At 37.0% G+C, this 21,223-nt stretch overlaps 1 protein-coding gene across 1 annotated transcript in view; it reads right to left on the bottom strand.

Annotated features, from left to right (window-relative positions):
* Nucleotides 1-894: 894 nt before the first annotated feature.
* Nucleotides 895-21,223, bottom strand: part of Col5a2 (collagen type V alpha 2 chain) — a 139,340-nt gene continuing 119,011 nt past the window's right edge. The window contains exons 44-54 of the mRNA XM_004872303.4: nt 20,154-20,261; nt 19,069-19,122; nt 16,966-17,073; nt 16,379-16,432; nt 9,045-9,152; nt 8,591-8,644; nt 7,471-7,578; nt 6,077-6,368; nt 4,591-4,778; nt 2,902-3,141; nt 895-2,271 (exon numbers count right to left, since the gene is read on the bottom strand). Coding sequence (XP_004872360.1) covers nt 2,125-2,271; nt 2,902-3,141; nt 4,591-4,778; nt 6,077-6,368; nt 7,471-7,578; nt 8,591-8,644; nt 9,045-9,152; nt 16,379-16,432; nt 16,966-17,073; nt 19,069-19,122; nt 20,154-20,261 — 1,461 coding nt within the window. The 3' untranslated portion in view covers nt 895-2,124. The remainder of the gene's footprint in view (nt 2,272-2,901; nt 3,142-4,590; nt 4,779-6,076; nt 6,369-7,470; nt 7,579-8,590; nt 8,645-9,044; nt 9,153-16,378; nt 16,433-16,965; nt 17,074-19,068; nt 19,123-20,153; nt 20,262-21,223) is intronic.

Below are 21,223 nucleotides of genomic sequence, written 5' to 3'. Positions count from 1 at the left end.
GGTAAATAAGACCACTTGCCTGATGGAACAGTTAGTTCTACACCATAGGCAAGAAATTTGAGGGCTTTGGGTTGGTTTAGACAGGCTTTCATTTGTAGCATTCCTGAGCTCCAAATAAGGACTGGTATTTCTATAGATGGAAGTTATTAGTGTTTCCTGGACTTTTGGGATGTTTTGTTTTATTTTGTTGGTTTTTTATTTTTGAGACAGAGTCTCTCTGTGTAGTCCAATCTGGCCTTAAATTTGCAAGTCTTTTTACTTAATAGAACCACCACACATTTCTGGCCCACGCATCTGACGTTACACAGCCTGTATAGGCTGGACTTGAAAGAATGTCAACAAAACTCCCAAGTATCTTTAACTGTATGAATATTAAAATCGAATCATATAGACCATGACAATAACTGTCACACTGCCTTTATGGGTAATGGCCCAGATAGACTTTCATTTGTAAGGCACACACCATGAAAGGCACTTGTATCTTTTAAACAAATGGCAAAAAAGGACTACCACAATAACTTACTTGTCACTGCTGTAAATGAAACTGAGCTAATATGTTCAAATGAACTCCAAAAAACCAAAAACACTTACATGACAAAAGCATGCATTTAATTTGATGCTTTGCAGAGATACATGACCAAAGTTGTGTGCATGGCTTGTCCTTGGGATGCCTCCGTTTATTTTTAAATAAGAAATAAAAATGGAGCCAACAAATGCAATTAAGGAAAAAAAAATCTCTTGTGACACAAGAGGACCTGCATGTTCTGGTCTAAGAAACATGAAAATATTATGAAGCACAATGGGTACAGTATGACAGCAGAGCGTGGAGAGGCACTGGACACCACTGTACCTTTCAGAGATGGGAAGTCTAACAGTTACATCTTCACAACTGTCATTGATGAAATAGTCTTTATTTTTAAAGAATTGTAGAGGAAGAATTTTAGCACCATTATCAAAGGATATCATCATTATAATAATAATTTGTAGCCCTGCCTATCTCCAGTCTTGGAATAACAACAGAAGCATAGCACCTTTCAGTATCTAAAATATAAACAAGAATAGTAAGTCCATCCCAGCTTCTAGAGATGAGGTAGCTTATGCTAAGAAATGTTGGGTCATTTTGTCTATGAAAGTTCAAAGGCCAAATGTTCTAATCCCAGTCATCACATTTGATTAGAGGCAACTCCACAATGCTGGGTTTCTACATCTTTTTCTTCATTACAGGCTTCAGGATGATGCAATTGTACATGTGGAAGAGTCTCAACTTTGGGACCTCGACATGTGTTCATAAAGATATATATGTACATTATTTTGTTTAGTTTCTTTTTGGGTAAGAAAAACAAATGTATTAAATGCTGTACCTATACAACAGTTTTCTGTACTGACCGACTGCATCAAAAGGGAAACGGTATTGTGAAAATTGAATAAGAAATGAGTCTAAACATACCAGCCTTTACAAAAATTTGAGAAGTTGAAGCAATTTCACTTTTTTCTCCTGAAGTTCCACTGAATGCATACTGTTTAAAAATTCCATTTAAGGCAGTGAAAAACTGATTTTTTTAAAATTAAAGATTTTCTATAATAGTTACACAATATCAAGATGTGGATGTGGGTTTCAATTGCAAGGTTGAATATTTTTATTTTTCATTGATAATCTGGGAATGGGAGGTCACAAAAGGGCTCTACTTTTTATTTTTAAAACTGCAGCCAAGCAAAATAAACACATGTTGTGGTTTTATATGCTCCCCTCTTTAAGCTACCTGCCAGGAAGAAGAATTTCCTCATAAATACTAAGCAATGTTTTCACTGCATAGAAATAAATTGAAGAAAACAGATATTTCTTTATTTCATCAGTTAAAAAGGTGATCATTGTCAATGGTTGTCTTAATCCTAAACTTTCCTATTGAAAAATATTTTAGGTCAATTAAAATTTGAAGATTGTAAGTAAAATAAATATTCTGAAGGATAAGGAGGCCAGGCACTTAAGATCATATATACAATGCTGAAGTGGAATCAGCCATTACTTCAAGAGTCTCAGGATCAACTTCAAACAGTCAAAGTTCTCATGAATGGTGATGGTCATCATTGAGGGGGCTGTACGCTGCCGATGTTTCTAGGCTTGTGTCACATAAAGCAAACTGGCCCAACTTCAACGCCGAATTCCTGGTCTGTGCTGCCAATATCCACAGGGGCGATATCTATGATGGGCAAGCGTGCCACGTTCTGGGTTCTGTATTCGAAGACGGTCTTGCCCACGTTTCCATTTCGCTTCTGGAATTAAATGATGCAATGGATTAACAACAGATTCAAATTTTCCCAAAGATGTTAGACAACAACCTATCCAGCTAACTTTTATAATGGAAACACAATGAGCACTACCTAGAAGTCAGAGCACTGGTAACAGGAAGCGAAGTGCTAGCATGGATAGCAGGTGCTTCTTTAGGAGTAAATTCCTCTTTCTTTTGCAGCTACTCAAATCCTCACAACATAAATTAGGAGAGAACTTTTTATTCTATACAAATGAAACTAATCCATCATCCCAAATTTTCCTTGTTTTTATCTGGATATGTCATTTAAAAGACATACAAATCAATGACTGACTATACATTTTAGAATCAAGGAATTCTAATGACTCATTAAATACCTTCCAGTAGAACCAAAGAGATCTTCAGAAGAGCAGGATCGGACCCTAGGGATCTAGTGCCCTCTTTCCTATTTTAATACTTCTAACTTGCTTCATGTGCTAATATACATTCAAGTTTACCTGAAGAACAACTGCACACAGAATGTTCCTGTGATTATACACAAGATAAATTTGTCCCAACTTCTAGTGCCATGACAGTATTTTTAACAAAGATATTTTTCTTCAAGCAGATCAACAATAGTTCAAAAAATACTTACAGAGCAAGTGTCTTGAAGAACTGTATATCTGAATCTAATGTTTCCATCTCCCTTGATATCCAAGTCATTTGCGCCTTTAAGAACCACAGCTTTCTTGAGGTCCTTGATCTCATCATCCATGTATCCCACGCTGTTTTTACAGATGTAAGTAATGTTCTGAGATGCTTCTTTTGACAAAAGGCGCAAGAAGGTCATCTGTGTGATGGCAGTGTTAGGTGACTGATAGTCTCCATAAGTGAACTAAAAGAAAAACAAAACGCAGACTTTGTTATATGCCATGCTTAAGAGTTTCATAATGCTTTAGTTAGATAAATTAACTTTAGACAAATCATTTTTGAGATGTGGTTTTTTGATTCTTGTCATTATAATAAGCTAGTCTGTCTATACATATAAAATATCTTTAATATTTCTATACATATTCACATCTGTCCTTATTATTTCAAACAAAAGGTGATGAAGCCAGTAATTGTTATAAGTTTCCAGAGAAAGGTTAGAAATCTTAAAATCTGTCTTAATCATACACAAAAATAACTCATTAGTTTTATAACTAATTATAATAAGAATCGGGCATTGACTGTTAGCATAATTTTTTTTACCCAACTGTTCTATACTTGCAGGAAATGTGAATTAAGATTTTTCCATTGGGTAACACAAAATTATCAAAAATAATTTCCCATAGACTCTTTCTATTCATTTCATAAGTTAAGCTTTGTTTTCCATGCTCCTATTTGAGCTCTTACATAATATATTAAATAACACTTCAATTGTTTAAATTGACATTTTAAAATTTTCTGTTCATTAAACAATGGTAGATTCTTGGATGTCTTGCACCTGCCCATAGTGTCCTTACATCATGTGTATTCTGAGAATGAGTTCCGGGGAAAGGGTAAGAGCAGAGATCAGAAGAAAATTTCAGAGTTAGGCTGGCATAGTGAGACGTGGGATGACATACTCACATTACAATAGGAAGTAGCAAAGCCTAAGAAGACTCTGAATACTGGACCAAGATAGAAATACAGACTATGCCACCTGCCTTGCAAGCACAAGGTCCCGAGTTCAATCCCCAGTACCAAAAAAAGAAAAGAAATGCAGACTACACTGGAACTCAAGACAAATATAAATAAAATTTATATAATTACAACATGCCTTAAGTTTAAGACTGAAAAGTTCACAAAACGATTTCAGTATGAAAATGATACGATATCTATCACTTGCTGTATACTAGATACTACACTAAGAATTTAAATTCACACTGGGACTATGGGTCCATACTACCACTCTCACTGCAAATTGGCAACACCAAGGCTCCAAAAGGTTCAGCCACCTCATAAAGCCCAATATCAGTAAGGGCTCAAGCTAAGTGTTACCAAGGCCTCCTGAAGCTAAAAATAATGAGTATCTTTCAACTGAGGAAAGACCACTTCACAGTGTCAAATATGTTAGATGAATTAGCATTAAAAATAATTACTTCTCTACATTCCATTAAATGAAAAAATTATAATTCAAATTTCATTTCAATTCATCTCATAGTAAAGCTTTTTATGAATCGATACTGCAATTGTTACTCATGAGAATGTGTCACTTAAAAATAAACATGGCAAAAAATAGCAGGCCATAGTTCGAAACAAATACAAGGAGACAAGAAACAATGAAAGCAAAGACTATAACTGAGGAAGCATATTAAGTTACCTGAGATCCTCTATTCATGTCAAGGCCATACCAGACAGGCTTATTGTCAGGAGATTTGCTGGCCCACCAAGTTTTAAGTGGAATAGTGGATGGATTTGCTGAAATACATGTTTCTCCCGTTTCCATATTGCAGTAAACTTTGATTGCATCTTCGGCTGATCCTTGATTAGGATCAATCCAGTATTCACCTATTTACAAAATAGAAATATATCCTAAGTGAAGAGAAACTTAAAGATGTTCATGAGACTCCAAATTAATTAACACAAGCATTGAAAATATAAACTTGCTGATTAAGGGCCCATGGGTGGGATCTTTCGACATGCTAGTCGTGGCTCTGAAGCACAGTGTCAAACAATGCATTTAAGGTTCAAAACAGCTATGTGAAAGAAATATTATTATCCCCCATTTTATTGGAAAAAAGTACCAAAACCAAAAAATCACAGTAAATAGTTTTGCCTAGATAGATGTGTTCTCATTAATTTATAAAACCAATGTTTTAAAAAGTTATAATTGGAATGTAGTAATATATTATCAAAACTATTTGTAAAGTAATCATATGTGTCAAATTACATTCAGGATATTATGAATAATCTCATCAGCCCTTTTTAAAATTAATCTTCACATATGTGGCAGAGTTTTGAAACAGGATGCACCACAACAGTATGTGGTGCTAGATATGGTAAAATAAATACATAAGCAGATATAGGTTTATACATTTATACTTATGGAAACATGAACTGCAAATAAAATGAAAGAAGAGTGATAGGATGGAAAGGTAGAGTTGAGAATAAAATTGCCCATTCTACAAAGAAAACATTTCAGCTCTCCTTGTCAATGGTCATCCCAAAGTTAATCCAAACTCCTAGGCATTTCACAGCTCATGCCTAGGGTCAAGGACCCATATTCTGCAGGTGTGACCAGGACAGTCAGAATGAGAACAGACAAGCTTTAAGCAAGAAGGACAGAAGCACTGTTCCATGCCAAAATGTCTCTGAACCTCACTGTAACAGATTCTGCCAGCACAGGTTCTGAAAGTGTGATTCATAGAACATTAAGTTATATGAAAGGAATCCCATATTCAAACAAATTTGGGAAATAATATGTACTTTTTTTCTCTCAGTGATCCAACAATTTATATTACCATATTAAAACTCTGAGAAGTCATTGAGGTTAAAAAAAATGTCGCTTCCACTCCACAAAAACTTGGCACTAATTTATATTTAGGACTTCTAATTGGAAATGGAAATACTAATGTGAAATTAGGTGATTAATAGGTATATCCTCTATTATATAGCACGTGCCATCCTACTCTGTGATTTTTACATAACTTACTGTCTCCACCACTAAACTAGAAGTTATGTGGCCTGCTTACCATTCTACCTCTTACGTCAATTACCAATTAGAGAGTCAATAAAACATTTTGGCGTGAGTTGAGAATAACGCAATCAGAAATGCGCTTTGCTCCAGAGGGCCACTGTCTACTCACCGCTCTGCTTTGCGGAATGGCAAAGCTTCAAGTCATCGCAAGTCCGGGCCGGGTGCTTCTTGGAGCCATCAGGGCTGCGCATGGTTTCGATCTGACTGCTGAGTGACTTCAGGGTAACGTGGACCCCTGGGTCAGTCTTGTTTTTGTCATCAGGAGCAGCCTGATCTTCAGTAAACTCTGGAAGTGGGTCTGCCATGCTCTCATCGTAGTGGCCCATGATATCACCAAGGGCAGCTGTGAGGTGGCCAGGGGGACCTGGAGGGCCAGGTGGACCAGGCTCTCCAGGAGGACCCTAATTAAGAAATGGGAAAGATATTTAACGCACTGTTTTTAGTTTTGTTTTCCCAAACTGGTAGAATGCGGTATGTAGGGAGATAACTGTGACACTCCAATTCGATGGTACCAGGAGATCAGTGACTTATGCCCTCCTGTAAACAGATGAAGCTGGCCTGCAAAGCTATCTCACAGCAGCGATAAGGAGTGGGGCCTGGTTCTCAGTCTACATCTCTGCATGTCAGAATCTGAGTAAATAAAGGGTAAATCACGTAATACTTGTTTATACAGAGATCTATCGATAAACAGATATATAGATGTATCGCTGTATGGCTCTATGGATATATGGCTATGCAGCTTTATGGATATATGGACATGCAGATATATGGATATACAGATACAGATTGTTTTTCTCCAAGATCATCATGATTCTATGCATTCCAACCTCAGGAGGGAAGATTTTTGCATATATTAAAGAATACTAAACCACAAAAATAAAGTTAATCCAAAGCTACATAAATCTAAGGTATTCTAATTCAGAACCTGTTCTCTCCTCACAGAAAAATAAGTAGGAAGCATTCTTTCCGACCATGTAGCACATGTAAGCTTATTTGAGTCACATAAAAAGTAAAGAATATTTTGTTTAATGGTATTGTCAAAGATAAAATAAGGAGGAGAAGGTAAATAAGAACAAAGAAATACCAGAGATGGAAGCATAATTTCCCTAATAAAGACATGCATATTGGTATGCATGCACATGGAAGATACTTGATGCTTTCCAAATTTCTATCCTCAAGTCAAGATTATTAGAATTTTTAATAAAAACTCTGAGCAAAAACTGAAAACCCCGAGTGTCATTTTCAGTAAAGGAAAACTTCAATATCATACATTTCATTTGCCAATGTTTTCATAAAGTTTTTATGAAGTAATAACTACATTTGACAGATATTTAGAATATTGTCCAAAGAAGCAACTTTGGCGGACACACTCTTGTGTGAATTCTAGTTCTGTTTTCAGGATCCCTTAAGTGTCTTGTTCACCTGGCCTCAGAGATATTGTTGGCTGGAACCCAAGCTACTGACACCAACAGCATTTCCTGCACACAGACCCTGTGACTTTACCTCTGGTCCTGCCTCTCCTACACTGCCCCGGACACCAGGAGGTCCAACTGGCCCATGCGGACCAGGGTTTCCTTCTTTCCCTGATGGGCCAACTGGGCCTGGAGGACCCTGAAAGAAAACAAAGACTGTATTTGAGATTCTGTGAAGAAGAGGTTGGAATGCTTCTCTCTAATCAAAGAACTATTGTACAGATGGAGCTATTACAATGATTTCTTAGATTCATTTTCTTACTGATTAATAAATGACGTTCTGCCACTTTGTAGATTGCAGTTTCATCATACATGAACTGTCCATGATCCATGCATGGCAGAAGATCAGTACAAGTTAATGACGTTAATAGAGTAATCACTTACTTTTATTGGTAATAATTCTGCCATTAAATCTCAAATAAACTTAGTTGGAAATTCAATTAATTTAGAATAAGGAAATGACAGAAAATTATAAGTAAATTGTGGATTCTTATACTATAGAGTTCCATCATTTCATAGGCCTCTTTATTACTTCATTCTCAATTTAATGTGTGATTTCTTTATTCTGTATTTATATATAGCAGAATTTTTTTCTAATTGTTTTTTCTATTTTTTTTTATCCTCTTTGCTATTTTCTTAAATAGTTATGTGTGTCAACTTCTTATGACATTAATGACTATTAGGGCAACATTGATATAAATACAGAATTTCTAAAAGCTTCAAAAATTGGTTTCATCTTAAGACTTGCCTCCAAATTAGCCTTATAGAAACTATTCTTAGAAACTATCACAATTACTTAAAAGGACAAAATATATCCAGCTTCAAACTCTGTCTTCCCTTTCATGGGTACGTCAAATTATCTCATAAATGAGTGAAAATTTAATGGAAATTACATTTAACCCAAAGTGAGAAAATGAACAGATAAATATATACAAACCTTAGATAAGAGTTATCTTTAATACGGGACTATATTATGACATACATTATATCATATTTCGGGAAATGTCTACTTAAAATTAATTGCTGAATGGTTTGTTTCACAATTTTCTGCCTAATTCAGAGAACATGAGCCAACCCCAGCTTCAATACCATGCTCAAACATTAGCATTATGTCACCAAAGGCATTATTATTTATAAGTTTTGTTACTTACTCTTGGACCAAATGGACCAGGGATTCCAGGACTGCCTTGTTCACCATTTGGACCCTAAGTGGGAATAAATTTAAAATATTGCTAAAATACTCAGTTCTTGTACTGTGCCATCCTCAGGTATTTAAAATATGCTGGCATTGACTTTAGCATTGTAAACTACCAAGTCCTCAATTTCTGCAATGTCTCATGAGTTGACCAGTGCTAAAGTCACTGTAGGAACAAAGACGCATGCAGTTTTTTGCTTTATTTCTTCCCCACAAAACTACAGTCTATACAAGGGCAATTATATTTGGTCACTGAGTTTGGTAGCTGGGGAATTAGTACTCATCAATATAATGTTTAAATTAAAATGAAATACAAAAACCTCCACCTATTTTATGAAGAGAAAAATGTTCTTGTCAAGATATGTGTACATATTCGCATGCAAAGAACAGCACCTTGAGAAACAACTTACAGGAGGCCCAGGAAGCCCCTGGAGACCGGTGAAGCCTCGGTGGCCCTTCTGACCTCGGTCACCCCTGTCTCCATTGTCACCTTTGTCCCCACGAGGTCCTTGAGGGCCCTGTACATAGAGTCAAGGCACAGATATTCTTACTTCTTGATGTGACAATATCATGCAATTTAACTTTTGACAACCATACTAACTATAATTCTGAATGCTGGATTTTATATGGATTAACACATTTACTTGTAAATACCTTTAGATCAATAAATATCTAGCAATTTTTGTCTATTTTCATAATATTTTAAATGTTCATTAATTTTGAGGATTTCACACTTAAAAAAAAAACTAAACCAGAAAACATCTATTAAAATTATTAACTAGAATTCACTTATTAATAAACAAAACTACATTGGTCTATAACTGGTTAGAAAATCTTTCACTTACTATACTATGCAACTATGAAATCTTTGCCAGTCAAGCTCAAACTGAAGTGGAGAAAAATGATTTATTATTATAGCCATGGTTTTAAGGATATGATTGTTCTTCAAGAACACAGACACTGATTTGTGGGTGTGAGAAATGTGATCTGTTGGATTTCCCATAAGAGATAAACATAAAATACTAAAACATATATGTAGTAACAATTAACCTGGAAGTGACTGCAAAAAGCAAAAAGAACAGAAGATAGGCAAAGAAAATCTAGTTGAAAATAAAACATAAGGGAGACCGCTGCAGACAGGCAGGTCTGCCCATGCCCTACCGAGGTCCTGAGTCGCACAGAACATGCCGAATCAGCCCGCTGCAGAAAGGAAGGTCTGCCCACGCCCTACCGAGGTCCCCAGTCCTGTGGAATATGCCGAATCAGCCCACTGCACACAGGAAGGTCTGTGCACGCCCTACCGAGGTCCTGAGTCACTTGGAAGACACCGAATCACCCCGCTGCAGACAGGCAGCCACCTGGTTCCACACTACAAAGATGCAGAGGACACCAGACCACCAGACCACCAGACCAAGGTACTGAGTCCCGCTGTTCCCGGCCCAGAGGTACGGGCTTCTGAGCCGTCATCCCACTGCTCCTGGTCCAGAGGAAAGGACTTCCCAGTCACCATCTCTCCCGCTGCTCCCAGCCCAGAGGAAAGGGCTTTTGGGCCACCTTCTGTCCCGCTGCTCCTGGCCCAGAGGAAGGGGCTTCCAGGCCACCATCCCTCCCACCGCTCCCGGCCCAGAGGGAGGGGCTTCTGAGCCACCATCCCACTGCTCCTGGTCCAGAGGAAGGGGCTTCCCGGCCACTATCCCTCCCACTGCTCCCAGCCCACAGGAAAGGGATTTCGGGTCACCATCCCTACCGCTGCTCCCGGCCCCTGTCCCACCTCACCCAGCTCAGAGGAGGTAATCCGTGCAGGTGCTAACAGCCCCCCACCCCAGTTGAAATGAGAAAACATGTAAATAAGTCTCAAAACCAGACTTTCAGATCACCTACAGCAACCCCAAAAGGAAATGAGATGGAAAACTCTGATACTCAACCACCTGGACCCACTGAACTGGCAACAAAAGGGGATCTGGAAAAAATGAAATCAGAAATAATTTCTCAGATAACAGGAGAAATTGTGCCCCTAGTGTAAGACATGATTAATAAATCTAGACAGGAGCTCAGGAACATGATGGAATCCCAACATAAGAAACAAATGGAATCCATAAAACAGATGCAAATAGATTTCCAGGATGTGAAAAACTCCATTAAAAGTCTACACAGCAGAAGGAGCCAATGTGAGGACAGAATTTCAGATATAGAAGATAAGATTGCAATTAGTGACCAGGAAAAGAAAAATTGCTTCAAAATTATAAGAGAACATGAGAAATCAATCCAGCAGCTGCTAGATGATGCAAAGAAGAATAACATAAGACTGATTGGGCTCAATGAAGAAACAGGAGAGAGTGCAGATGAAATAAAAAATCTCTTCACAGAAATAATGGCAGAAAACTTCCCAAGCAGGGGAAAAGAGCTTGACATACAGATAAGTGAGGCATATAGGACTCCAAATAGCCTTGACCAAAAAAAATCTGCACATAGGCATATAATTGTTAAGATTCCAGAAAAACAACAGAAGAAAAAAGTTCTCCAAGCAGTCAGAGAAAAGAAACAAATCACATACAAAGGAAAGCCCATCAGAATCACAGCAGACTTCTCAACACAAACCATCAAGGCAAGAAGAGCTTGGAATGACATATTCCAAGCCCTAAAAGAAAACAGCCTCCAACCCAGATTGATGTACCCTGCAAAACTATTTTTCAAAATTCATGGAGAAATAAGATACTTTCATGACAAAGAGCACCTTAGGAACTTCGTGAATACCAAACCAGCACTCCAAAGAATTTTACACAATAGCCTAGGAACAGACATTGAGGATCACAACCCCAGGAAGCAAAGCAGAATGAACCCATCTGGCATGACAAGAAATTAAATGTAAAGGGGGAGAACCCAACAAAAAGAAAAAGTCATGGCAATGACAAGTCAATACATTTCAATTATAACTATCAATGATAATGGTCTCAATCACCAATCAAAAGAAATGGACTGGCAGAATGGCTCAAGAAGCAAAATCTAACAATATGCTGCATACAAGAAACACACTTAATTCAAAAGGAAACTCATAGACTGAAAGTTAAAGGGTGGAAAACAATACTCCATGCAATGGGAACCCAAAAAAAAGGAGGAGTAACTATCCTCTTGGCAGATCAAGTAGATTTCAAACCAACACTGATTAAGACTAACCAAGACTAACTGATTAAGACTAACCAACACTGATTAACACTATATCCTTGTAAAGGGAATAATCCAACAGGAAGAGATGACAATCATAAATATCTATGCACCAAACACTAGTGCGCCCAACTATATAAAACAAATACTAATGGACATGAGAAGTCATATATGCACTAATACAATTGTAGTGGGGGACCTCAACACCCCACTGTCACAAATAGATAGATCAACTAGACTAAAAATAAGTAATGAAATACTAGAACTCAATCGAACTCTTGAACAAATGAACTTAACACATGTTTACAGAGTCTTCCACCCCACAAAATCAGAATACACATTCTTCTCAGCTGCACATGGGTCATTCTCCAAAATAGACCACATACTCACACATAGAACATGTTTAAGTAAGTGCAAAGGAATTGAAGTTATCCCCTGTATATTATCAGACCATAGTGCGATAAAATTGGAAATCCACAGCAAAAGAAACTCAGAAAATTTCATAAACATGTGGAAATTGAACAACACACTTCTGAATAACCAATGGGTCACAGAGGAAATTAAAGAAGAAATCAGACAGTTCCCTCAATTAAATGACAATGACAATACAACACATCAGAATCTATGGGACACAATGAAAGCAGACTTATGAGGGGAATTCATAGCAGTGAATACGCATACTAGGAAAACAGAACAAGCCCAATTAAACAACCTGATGCTGAACCTCAAGCTTCTAGAAAAAGAAGAGCAGGACAACCCCAAAGCTCATACAAGGGAGGAAATTATAAAGATCAGAGGAGAAATCAATGCAATGGAGACTAAGAGAATGATACAAAAATCAATGAAGCCAAGAGTTGGTTCTTTGAAAGAATCAACAAAATTGACAAACCTTTAGCCAACCTTGTCAGAAAAAGGAAAGAAAAGGCCCAAATCCATGCAATTAGGAATGAAAAGGGTGAAATTATAACAGACCTAGCAGAAACCCAGAGGATCATCAATACTTACGTCCAGAACCTATACTCCAATAAGATGGACAACACAGAAGAAATGGACAGATTCCTAGATACATATGAATTATCAAAGTTGAACGAAGAAGACCTAAAACTTCTGAACAACCCAATATCAACCAATGAAATTGAAAATGTAATTAAAAACTTATCAACTAAGAAAAGCCCGGGCCCTGATGGCTTCACTGCTGAATTCTACAAGACATTTAGAGAGGAACTGCTGCCACTACTGTTTAAACTCTTCAATGAAATTGAAAGGGAAGCAATACTCCCAAATTCATTCCTGAAAGCAAACATCACCTTGATCCCCAAAGCAGAGAAAGACCCAACTGAAAAAGAGAACTGTAGGCCAATCTCACTAATGAACATAGATGCAAAAATCCTTAATAAGATAATGGCAAGCAGAATGCAGAAGATAATCAAGAAGATCATACACCCTGATCAAGTGGGATTCATCCCAGGGATGCAGGGATGGTTCAGCATACACAAATCAATCAATGTAATACACTCTATCAATAGAGCCAAGGACAAAAACCGTATGATTATCTCCATATACACAGAAAAAGCATTTGACAAAATCCAACATGCATTTATGATAAAAACCCTACTAAAAATTGGAATAGATGGTCTCTACCTCAAACTGCTAGAAGCCATCTATGAAAAACCAACAGCCAATATCATACTAAATGGTCAACAACTGAAATCCTTCACACTAAAATCAGGAACAGGACAAGGATGTCCACTATCACCACTCTTGTTCAATATAGTTTTGGAAACATTAGCCACGGCAATTAGACAAGAGAAAGAAATAAAAGGAATAAAGATAGGAAATGAAGAAGTCAAATTGTCATTATTTGCAGATGATATGATACTCTATATAGAAGACCCCAAGAACTCCATGAAAAGTCTTCTAGACTTAACCAAACTCAGTCAAGTAGCTGGTTACAAGGTCAACACACAAAAATCAATAGCTTTCCTCTACACCAATGACAGACTCACTGAGAGAGAAATAGGGCAAATAATTCCTTTCACAATTTCATTCAAAAAACTGAAATACCTAGGAATCAGTCTAATGAAAGAAATCAAAGACTTCTTCTCTGAAAACTATGGCACTCTGAAAAGAGAGATTGAAGATGATATCAGAAAATGGACAGACATCCCTTGCTCCTGGGTAGGAAGGATTAATATAGTGAAAATGGCCATACTTCCAAAACTGCTATATAGATTTAATGCAATTCCAATTGAGATCCCAGCAGCATACTTCATAGACCTCGAGAAAACAATCCAAAAATTCATTTGGAACAAAAAGAGACCCAGAATAACAAAAGCAATTCTAGGTAACAGAGACATGGCAGGGGATATCACAATCCCCAACCTGCAACTATACTACAAAGCTACTGTGATAAAAACAGCATGGTACTGGCAAAGAAACAAACTTGAGGACCAGTGGAACAGATTAGATGTAGAAACAACGCCAGACACACTCAGCCATCTCATCTTCGACAAAGGAGCCAAACACCCTCACTGGAGGAAAGATAGTCTCTTTAATAAATGGTGCTGGAAAAATTGGGCTTCAACTTGCCAAAGATTAAAACTAGACCTGTATCTCTCACCATGCACTAAACTCAAATCAAAATGGATTAAAGATCTAAATATTAAAATAAAAACTCTGAACCAGTTGGAACAGAGGTTAGGTAGAACCCTTGAAGACATCGGTGTAGGAAAAGATTTTATGAACAAAACCTCAGTTGCCAGTGAACTAGCACAAACAATCAACAAGTGGGATCTCTTCTTATTCAAAAGCTTCTGCACAGCAAGAGAAACCACCAGCGGTGTGAAGAGACAACCCACAATGTGGGAAAAAATCTTCACCTGCTTTTCCTCAGACAAAGGTCTACTATCTCAAATCTATAAAGAACTTAAAAAGATCAGACCTCCCAAATTTAAAGACCCAATCAAAAAATGAGCATCTGAAATGAAGAGACATTTCTCAGACAAAGAAGTAGAAATAGCAAATAAATGCATGAAAAAATGTTCAACAGCACTGGTCATTCGAGAGATGCAAATGGAAACAACACTGAGATTCCACTTCACTCCAGAAAAAATGGCTGCTATCATGAAATCAACCAATAACAAATGCTGGTGGGGCTGTGGGGAAAGAGGAACCCTGCTCCACTGCTAGTGGGAGTGTAGACTGGTGCAAGCACTGTGGAAATCAGTATGGAGATACCTCAAAGAACTAGGACTGGAAGTCCCATTTGACCCCGCTATTTCACTGCTGGGGATCTTCCCCAAAGAATTAAAAGAATCATACCACAGTGATATATGTGCACCCATGTTCATAGCAGCACAGTTTGTAATAGCTAAAACTTGGAAACAGCCCAAATGCCCAGCAACTGGAGACTGGATAAAGAAAATGTGGTTTTTTTTAATATAAAATGGAGTACTACTCAGCCATAAAAAATGAGAAATTAGAGACATTTATAGCTAAGTGGATGCACATTGAGGCAATACTCTTAAGTGAAATAAATAGGACACATATGTGTAAATACCGAATAGTTTCTCCGGTGTGAGAAACTGAAAGTGTAAATAAGGACTAAATGTATAATAGGTAATGTGAAATAGGAAGAAAAGGGGCAAAGGGGAAGGAAGTGGGAGGGCTAGAGGAAAGGATAGAAGGGAATGGGATTAATATGAGAAAATGGAAAAATAGGAACAAAATCTTTGTAAATAGGGAGGAATGGAGGGGTTGAAGGGAGGGCTGGGCAAGGGTGAAAAATAAGAACCAAGAGAGACTATGTAAAGGTGCAAATTTCCAATGATGAATGTCATTATATTGTACAACTAAAATGTACCAATGATTAGAATGCCTAATCGATAATGTAAAATAGGAAGAAAAGAAAAGGTCCAAAGGGGTAGGGGTAGTGGGAGGGGAAGGGGAAAGGAAAGAAGGGAAAGGAAAAATGATGAGAAATGAAAAAAATGGAAATAAAGTCTTTGTAAATAGGGAAGAGTGGAGGGCGTGAAGGGAGGGCTAGGAATGTGAAAAAAATAAGAACCAAGATGCATTATGTAAAGGTACAATTCCCAGTGAGAAATGTAATTGTGTTGTATACCTACAATGTACCAATAAAAGAATTTAATACAATAAATAAATAAATAAATAAATAAATAAAATAAAACATAAGGTGTGAACCATGCTTTTGTAATTTGTAGGACAGCTCTGAGAGAAATGCACTATTATCTTCATTATTTTGGAAGAGAAATGTGACTCTAAAAGTCTTCATTAATAAGGTAATGCATGATGTTTCAATGCATGTATACATTTTATAATGATTAAATTATATTAAATATAACTATCGTCTCAATTATTTATTATTTTATTACAATGAAAACTTTCAAAAGCCATTTTTCTAGTTTTTTGAAATGTATAGCATATCACTGTTATCTACAAAGCACCAGAACTTTGATCTGCTATCCATGATCATTCTATTTTTGAATCTTAAGTCATATTTCTTCTTTGCAAGTATATTTCATGTAATAAAACATATATTTGTTAAGATAAAAAGACTTACAGGTAAACCACGTTTTCCAGCTCGACCAGGTGGCCCTATAGGACCTCGAGAACCCTAGAAAAAAGGTTTAATATCAATTGGCACATAAAAAAGGATATGCAGATACATAGATACAAAATGTCAGAAAACGTGTGCCTAAAGTCGGATGCTTATGTGTGTCAGTGTGTATATGTGTGTTGTGCATATTCTCATGACTAACTGATTGAAATCTGGTAATGTAGGCAAGAATGTGCTAACACCAATAATAATTTTAAAGTCAGTCTTACTTATTGAGTTCACTAATGAAGATGACCTTTGTTGATGATAAAAAGACACTAATTGCTTTTTTGATGCATATTTATTACATTTCCTCTAAATACCACATTTTTAAATAATGGAAATCAATACATTAGGACATTTAAACTACATTCAAAACCAAATTGTTTTTAAGATTAAAAATATATATTAGTTCATATTTGACTGTTTATCATTCTTTGTTGAGAGTCTCTAACCAAGTGCATATCCATAATTGTGTGCACGTATGCATGTAGCTTATAGTACAGTGTCAATGCCCATAACTTCCAGTCTGAAACCAATGCCCTTCTTACCGGATCTCCTCTTTGTCCTGCATCTCCTGGTGCACCCACAGGGCCAGGGGTCCCGGGGGCACCCGAAGAGCCCGGCAGACCTGCAGGCCCAGGATCTCCACGATCACCCTGAGGAGAACAGCCACATATTATTCTTTCAACATTTATTCTTCAGGGACAACATCCTCTAAGTTCACACTAGTCACAAGATGAAAAATACAACTTTTAAAATATTTCACGTATTACTTTACAAAATTTACCTACATTTACTAATGAATCAGATTGAAGAAAATAAGGCTATTTCTCCCAAGTTTCAGATCTCATCCCTCCCCTCTCCTCCACCTTGTTGGTCCCACACCCAATGTTATTGGGGTGCAGGAAAGGTCACCTCCAGAACTGACATCTTTCTCCAACCAGCAGTCATCATGCTGGAGGGTCTATATGCTTGGAGAGCACAGTCTTTCCAAAGAGTGTGGAAACAAGGAGATTCTTAAGGAAGGCAACTTCCAGGTTTTTGGATCTGTATGTTTTCTTCCAGAAAACTACTTTTGGAGCAGTCTTTCCCCAGTTGCCCTTTAATAGTCATTCTTCTCTCATTTTATGAAAGAAAAACATGTGTCATACCATGCAGTCTTATTAAGGCAAATGCTTCTAAGCACCAAAGAGTGAATATTTTTAGATACCAAAATAAGGAACATTTTCTGAATACACTTGGAATAACCCTAAGAGGAATCTAGAAAGGAAGAGACCATTCCTGTTTTTAACCTGATGAACTAGTTGTGATAGGCCTCCAAATATTACCTTCTTAAGAAGTCGGAGTTGACAAAATTGTGATATACACAAACATGTATGGACATAATTATTTGACTTGAAAAATAGAGCCAGATTTTATTTTCTGACAAAAATTAAGTCTTATTTGACTGATTCACTTGATAATCAGGATGTACTTCGGCAATTAGCTTAAAGAATAGACACATAAAAAATAGACACATAAAAAAGCTAAGTTGGGAACGCCGAGATTTTTTAAACAAATACATTTAAAGCTTATATGCGTTTACTAAGAATCACTTCCACTGCAACTATGTATTTGCACTTACAATTTTCAAAAAATGGGACAGTAATATAAAGTGTCCATAGGATTCATAGATTTTCAAAAGTATTTTAGCAGGTACATCAGCAGAATCTTTGAGGGCTACTGCACTATACAGTATCTACATGAAAGGGGAAAGTCCTAATGCCAAGAGGCTCTGCAGACCCTGAAGTTACAGTACAACAAGGTGCCCCAAATTCTTTCTTTCCTTTTTTTTCACCTTAAGGGTTTTCTTGAGTGTCTACCCATGTTTAGATTTTTAAGCATGTTATTTAACATAAAAATCCCTAATGGCATTGGTATTAATCATATTTCAACTATTTGAAAAACAGATTCAGAAAATGTGCTGAAGATCACATAAGTAGTAGTTACTAAAGGAATCAAAGTGCCAACCCAGGTCCATCTGGCTCCCCCGTCCATTCTGCTCATGAGGAGACCTTAGAGTAGAGAAGCCACTGCATCGTGGTACACTGTGGGGCAAGGAATGGATTTTCCCTTCATCAGCCTGCTGTTGCCCCACACAACTGTACAACTGCCAAAGGGGCTGCATCTCAGGCAGGGTTGGGGAGATTTTCGGTTCAGCATAGGTCTAATTTCAAAATACTTCATGGAATAGATAATGTTGAAAAACTACATGGCTCATATCCTCATAAATCATTCATTTTAAAGGGTAAGTAAGAGAAATTTAGGTGTCACACAGCTCTATTTCAGCTTTTATAATTCTTAAAAAGTGAGTTTAGGGCTCTCTGTAGGTATCCCTACCCAAAGCCTTTACATTACACCAAAGATGAGAGCAATTTGCCCCCCATCTTAATTTTAAAAATACAATGTTACTTTGTTATACATTCAGATGTCATTTCATATACAAGATTTTCCAAAATTATGACCTTTCAGAAAGGTTCATTACTATCAGAAAAATCAGAGCTGCATTGGAGATACGAGAAGGAAATGTGGTTTTTTAGTGCAATACTAAAATTACAAGTACTTCAGATTTACATGCGTCGGGGTGTTTAAATTAGCGATACTGTTCTTACTCGTTCTCCAACAGCACCATCCCGGCCTGGAGTACCATCATTCCCAGCGGGACCCTAGAAAGAATAAGGTTTGAAAAGTGACTTTACTTAGTAATGAAAAAAATCCCATTCCAACTATCAGCATAAATTAGAACTTAGGTAAATCACACTTGAAAAAAGGCCAACATTCTATTATATTGAATTGCTTGTAAAATTAAAGTATTCTGAATTGTTTGCTTTTGGTTCTTAATTTGAAACAGAAAGTATCCTCAAATACCTTGAAATAAACAACAGTTACACACTTGGTAATTTTTTTTTTTGCACTACAAATGAATGTGGTTTTTTCACTTTTACTTCTTGAGTTTCTCCAAGTAATGTTCTCAAGGATTTGAAATCAAATAACTGTGTTTATAGGACACTAAATTACTTTTTTAAATGTGTAGTCTTCTCTCCATATTTTGACTGCTTCAGAACTATGTTTTTATTGTTTGCTAAGAAATAGCTCTGAACATCATTGCTTATTTCTTTCAAGAAAATGTGACGGCTGGGTGATCCACACATTAGAGCTGCCAAGAGGACAGTCTGACCTTTAACTTCTCAAATTGCCTGTCAAAATCCAATTTCCTCTCAGAGACCCTCAAGGAACATGACATTCATAATGTTACTTTATAATGAAATTTAGGGAAAATGATCTCTACTTGCTTTGCCCTTTTTATAAGATATAATAGTTTCATCAATCATATCACCATGAAACTTGGCAATTTTGATAAATACCCCATTAGAGAATGAAATAATAACAAGGGAAATGATGAGTGGTAGTATCCTTTTACCTTCAAAACAATTTGGCCAAAGCAAAATCAACTGAAAGACTCAGCTCCAAACAAGACATAGGTCCGTGCAAAGACACTGATTTTGTTCCCTTCCTCTATTCTATTATCTAGCCAACTCTCTAGGGAAGTAGAGTACATCAAAGAACAGCACTAAAAAAACTTCCTAAGGTCATACATGCGATCAATTTATAAATTTCTAAATCAATTTCTAAATGAAAGAATTATTCCCACAATAGCCAGATAACAAGGAAGAGTTATTGTCATTGTAGCACTCACTTCTGGTCCAGGTTCCCCTACAGGACCATTGGAGCCTGGGGGGCCCACAGGTCCAGGGGGACCTTTGTCTCCTGTTGCACCAGTTGGTCCTACTTTTCCTGGTGTGCCCTGAAATTGAAGAAGAAATACGTCAGCCACTTCCACAGAAATTTAAGAATGCCTTTTCCCATAAAGGCTACATTTAATCAAATGATACCTAAGTCTTCCTTCTATAGCAATAATTGTTCATTATCTTATAATAGCCAAGTCACTGTAGTGCCGGTTTAGATATATGCCCACTTCTGGTCATGCTCCTCTTAACACATCACAGGACCCGAAAGCATCTTTTGCAGCAGAGGTGCATTTTGGGTTGGTAGGAATCACATACAGTCAATTCTAGCTGCCCTTTTAGAATCTGTATCTCTATTAAGGTTCACTAATTCTTTCTTACTCTTGCTTTGTCTGCTCATTCATTTCTACATTCTAGTACTTTAGTCTCACTCCTGAGGAATTTTAATTTTTGATATTTAGTTGAATTCTCACAATAGCAAGATATCTTTATAATTCCTAATGAGCCAGCTTCTGATTTTTATCCAGAAGTTTCTTAGTCCTGACATTTCAAGAGTACATCTCTCTGTCAACATTTCATATAAAAACATCACCTCTTTTTTTCCTGAGCACTGTTACGTGATTAATGGTAAAAATTTAGTCTGTTCAAAGCTAATATGGAATCAAATTTTCATCTACACTCCACAGAAGACGAGATTCTTAAGGACGTTCCCAAGAAACCGGTGATTACCTGCGAAGTCCTTTATAGTTCACCCCACAGTCTCCTCTCATATTACTTTGCTCAACTGTTTCTTGCCTTTGATGGTTTACTATGAAATATGGATCCTTTCATTAAACGTGTTTATTTAAAAAGACACTGACTCCTCAACAGGAGATTAGTCCCCCTCTCTAGCTCCATGGATCTTCTGAGTCTTTGTACAAAGATTTAAGAATCACCCAAAATTTATTTCCCTACTTCTTGAGCCCCAGGGTTAAACAAATGCATTTTTTCAAAGACTTTGCAGGGTAGTTCAGGATTTGAT

This window comes from Heterocephalus glaber, unplaced genomic scaffold (assembly GCF_053883595.1).
Source record: "Heterocephalus glaber isolate CG9 unplaced genomic scaffold, H.glaber_assembly_v1.0 deba00001058, whole genome shotgun sequence".
NCBI lineage: Eukaryota > Metazoa > Chordata > Mammalia > Rodentia > Bathyergidae > Heterocephalus > Heterocephalus glaber.
The sequence above is the reverse complement of the archived record's forward strand: the minus strand, read 5'-3'. Positions and strand labels throughout refer to the sequence as shown.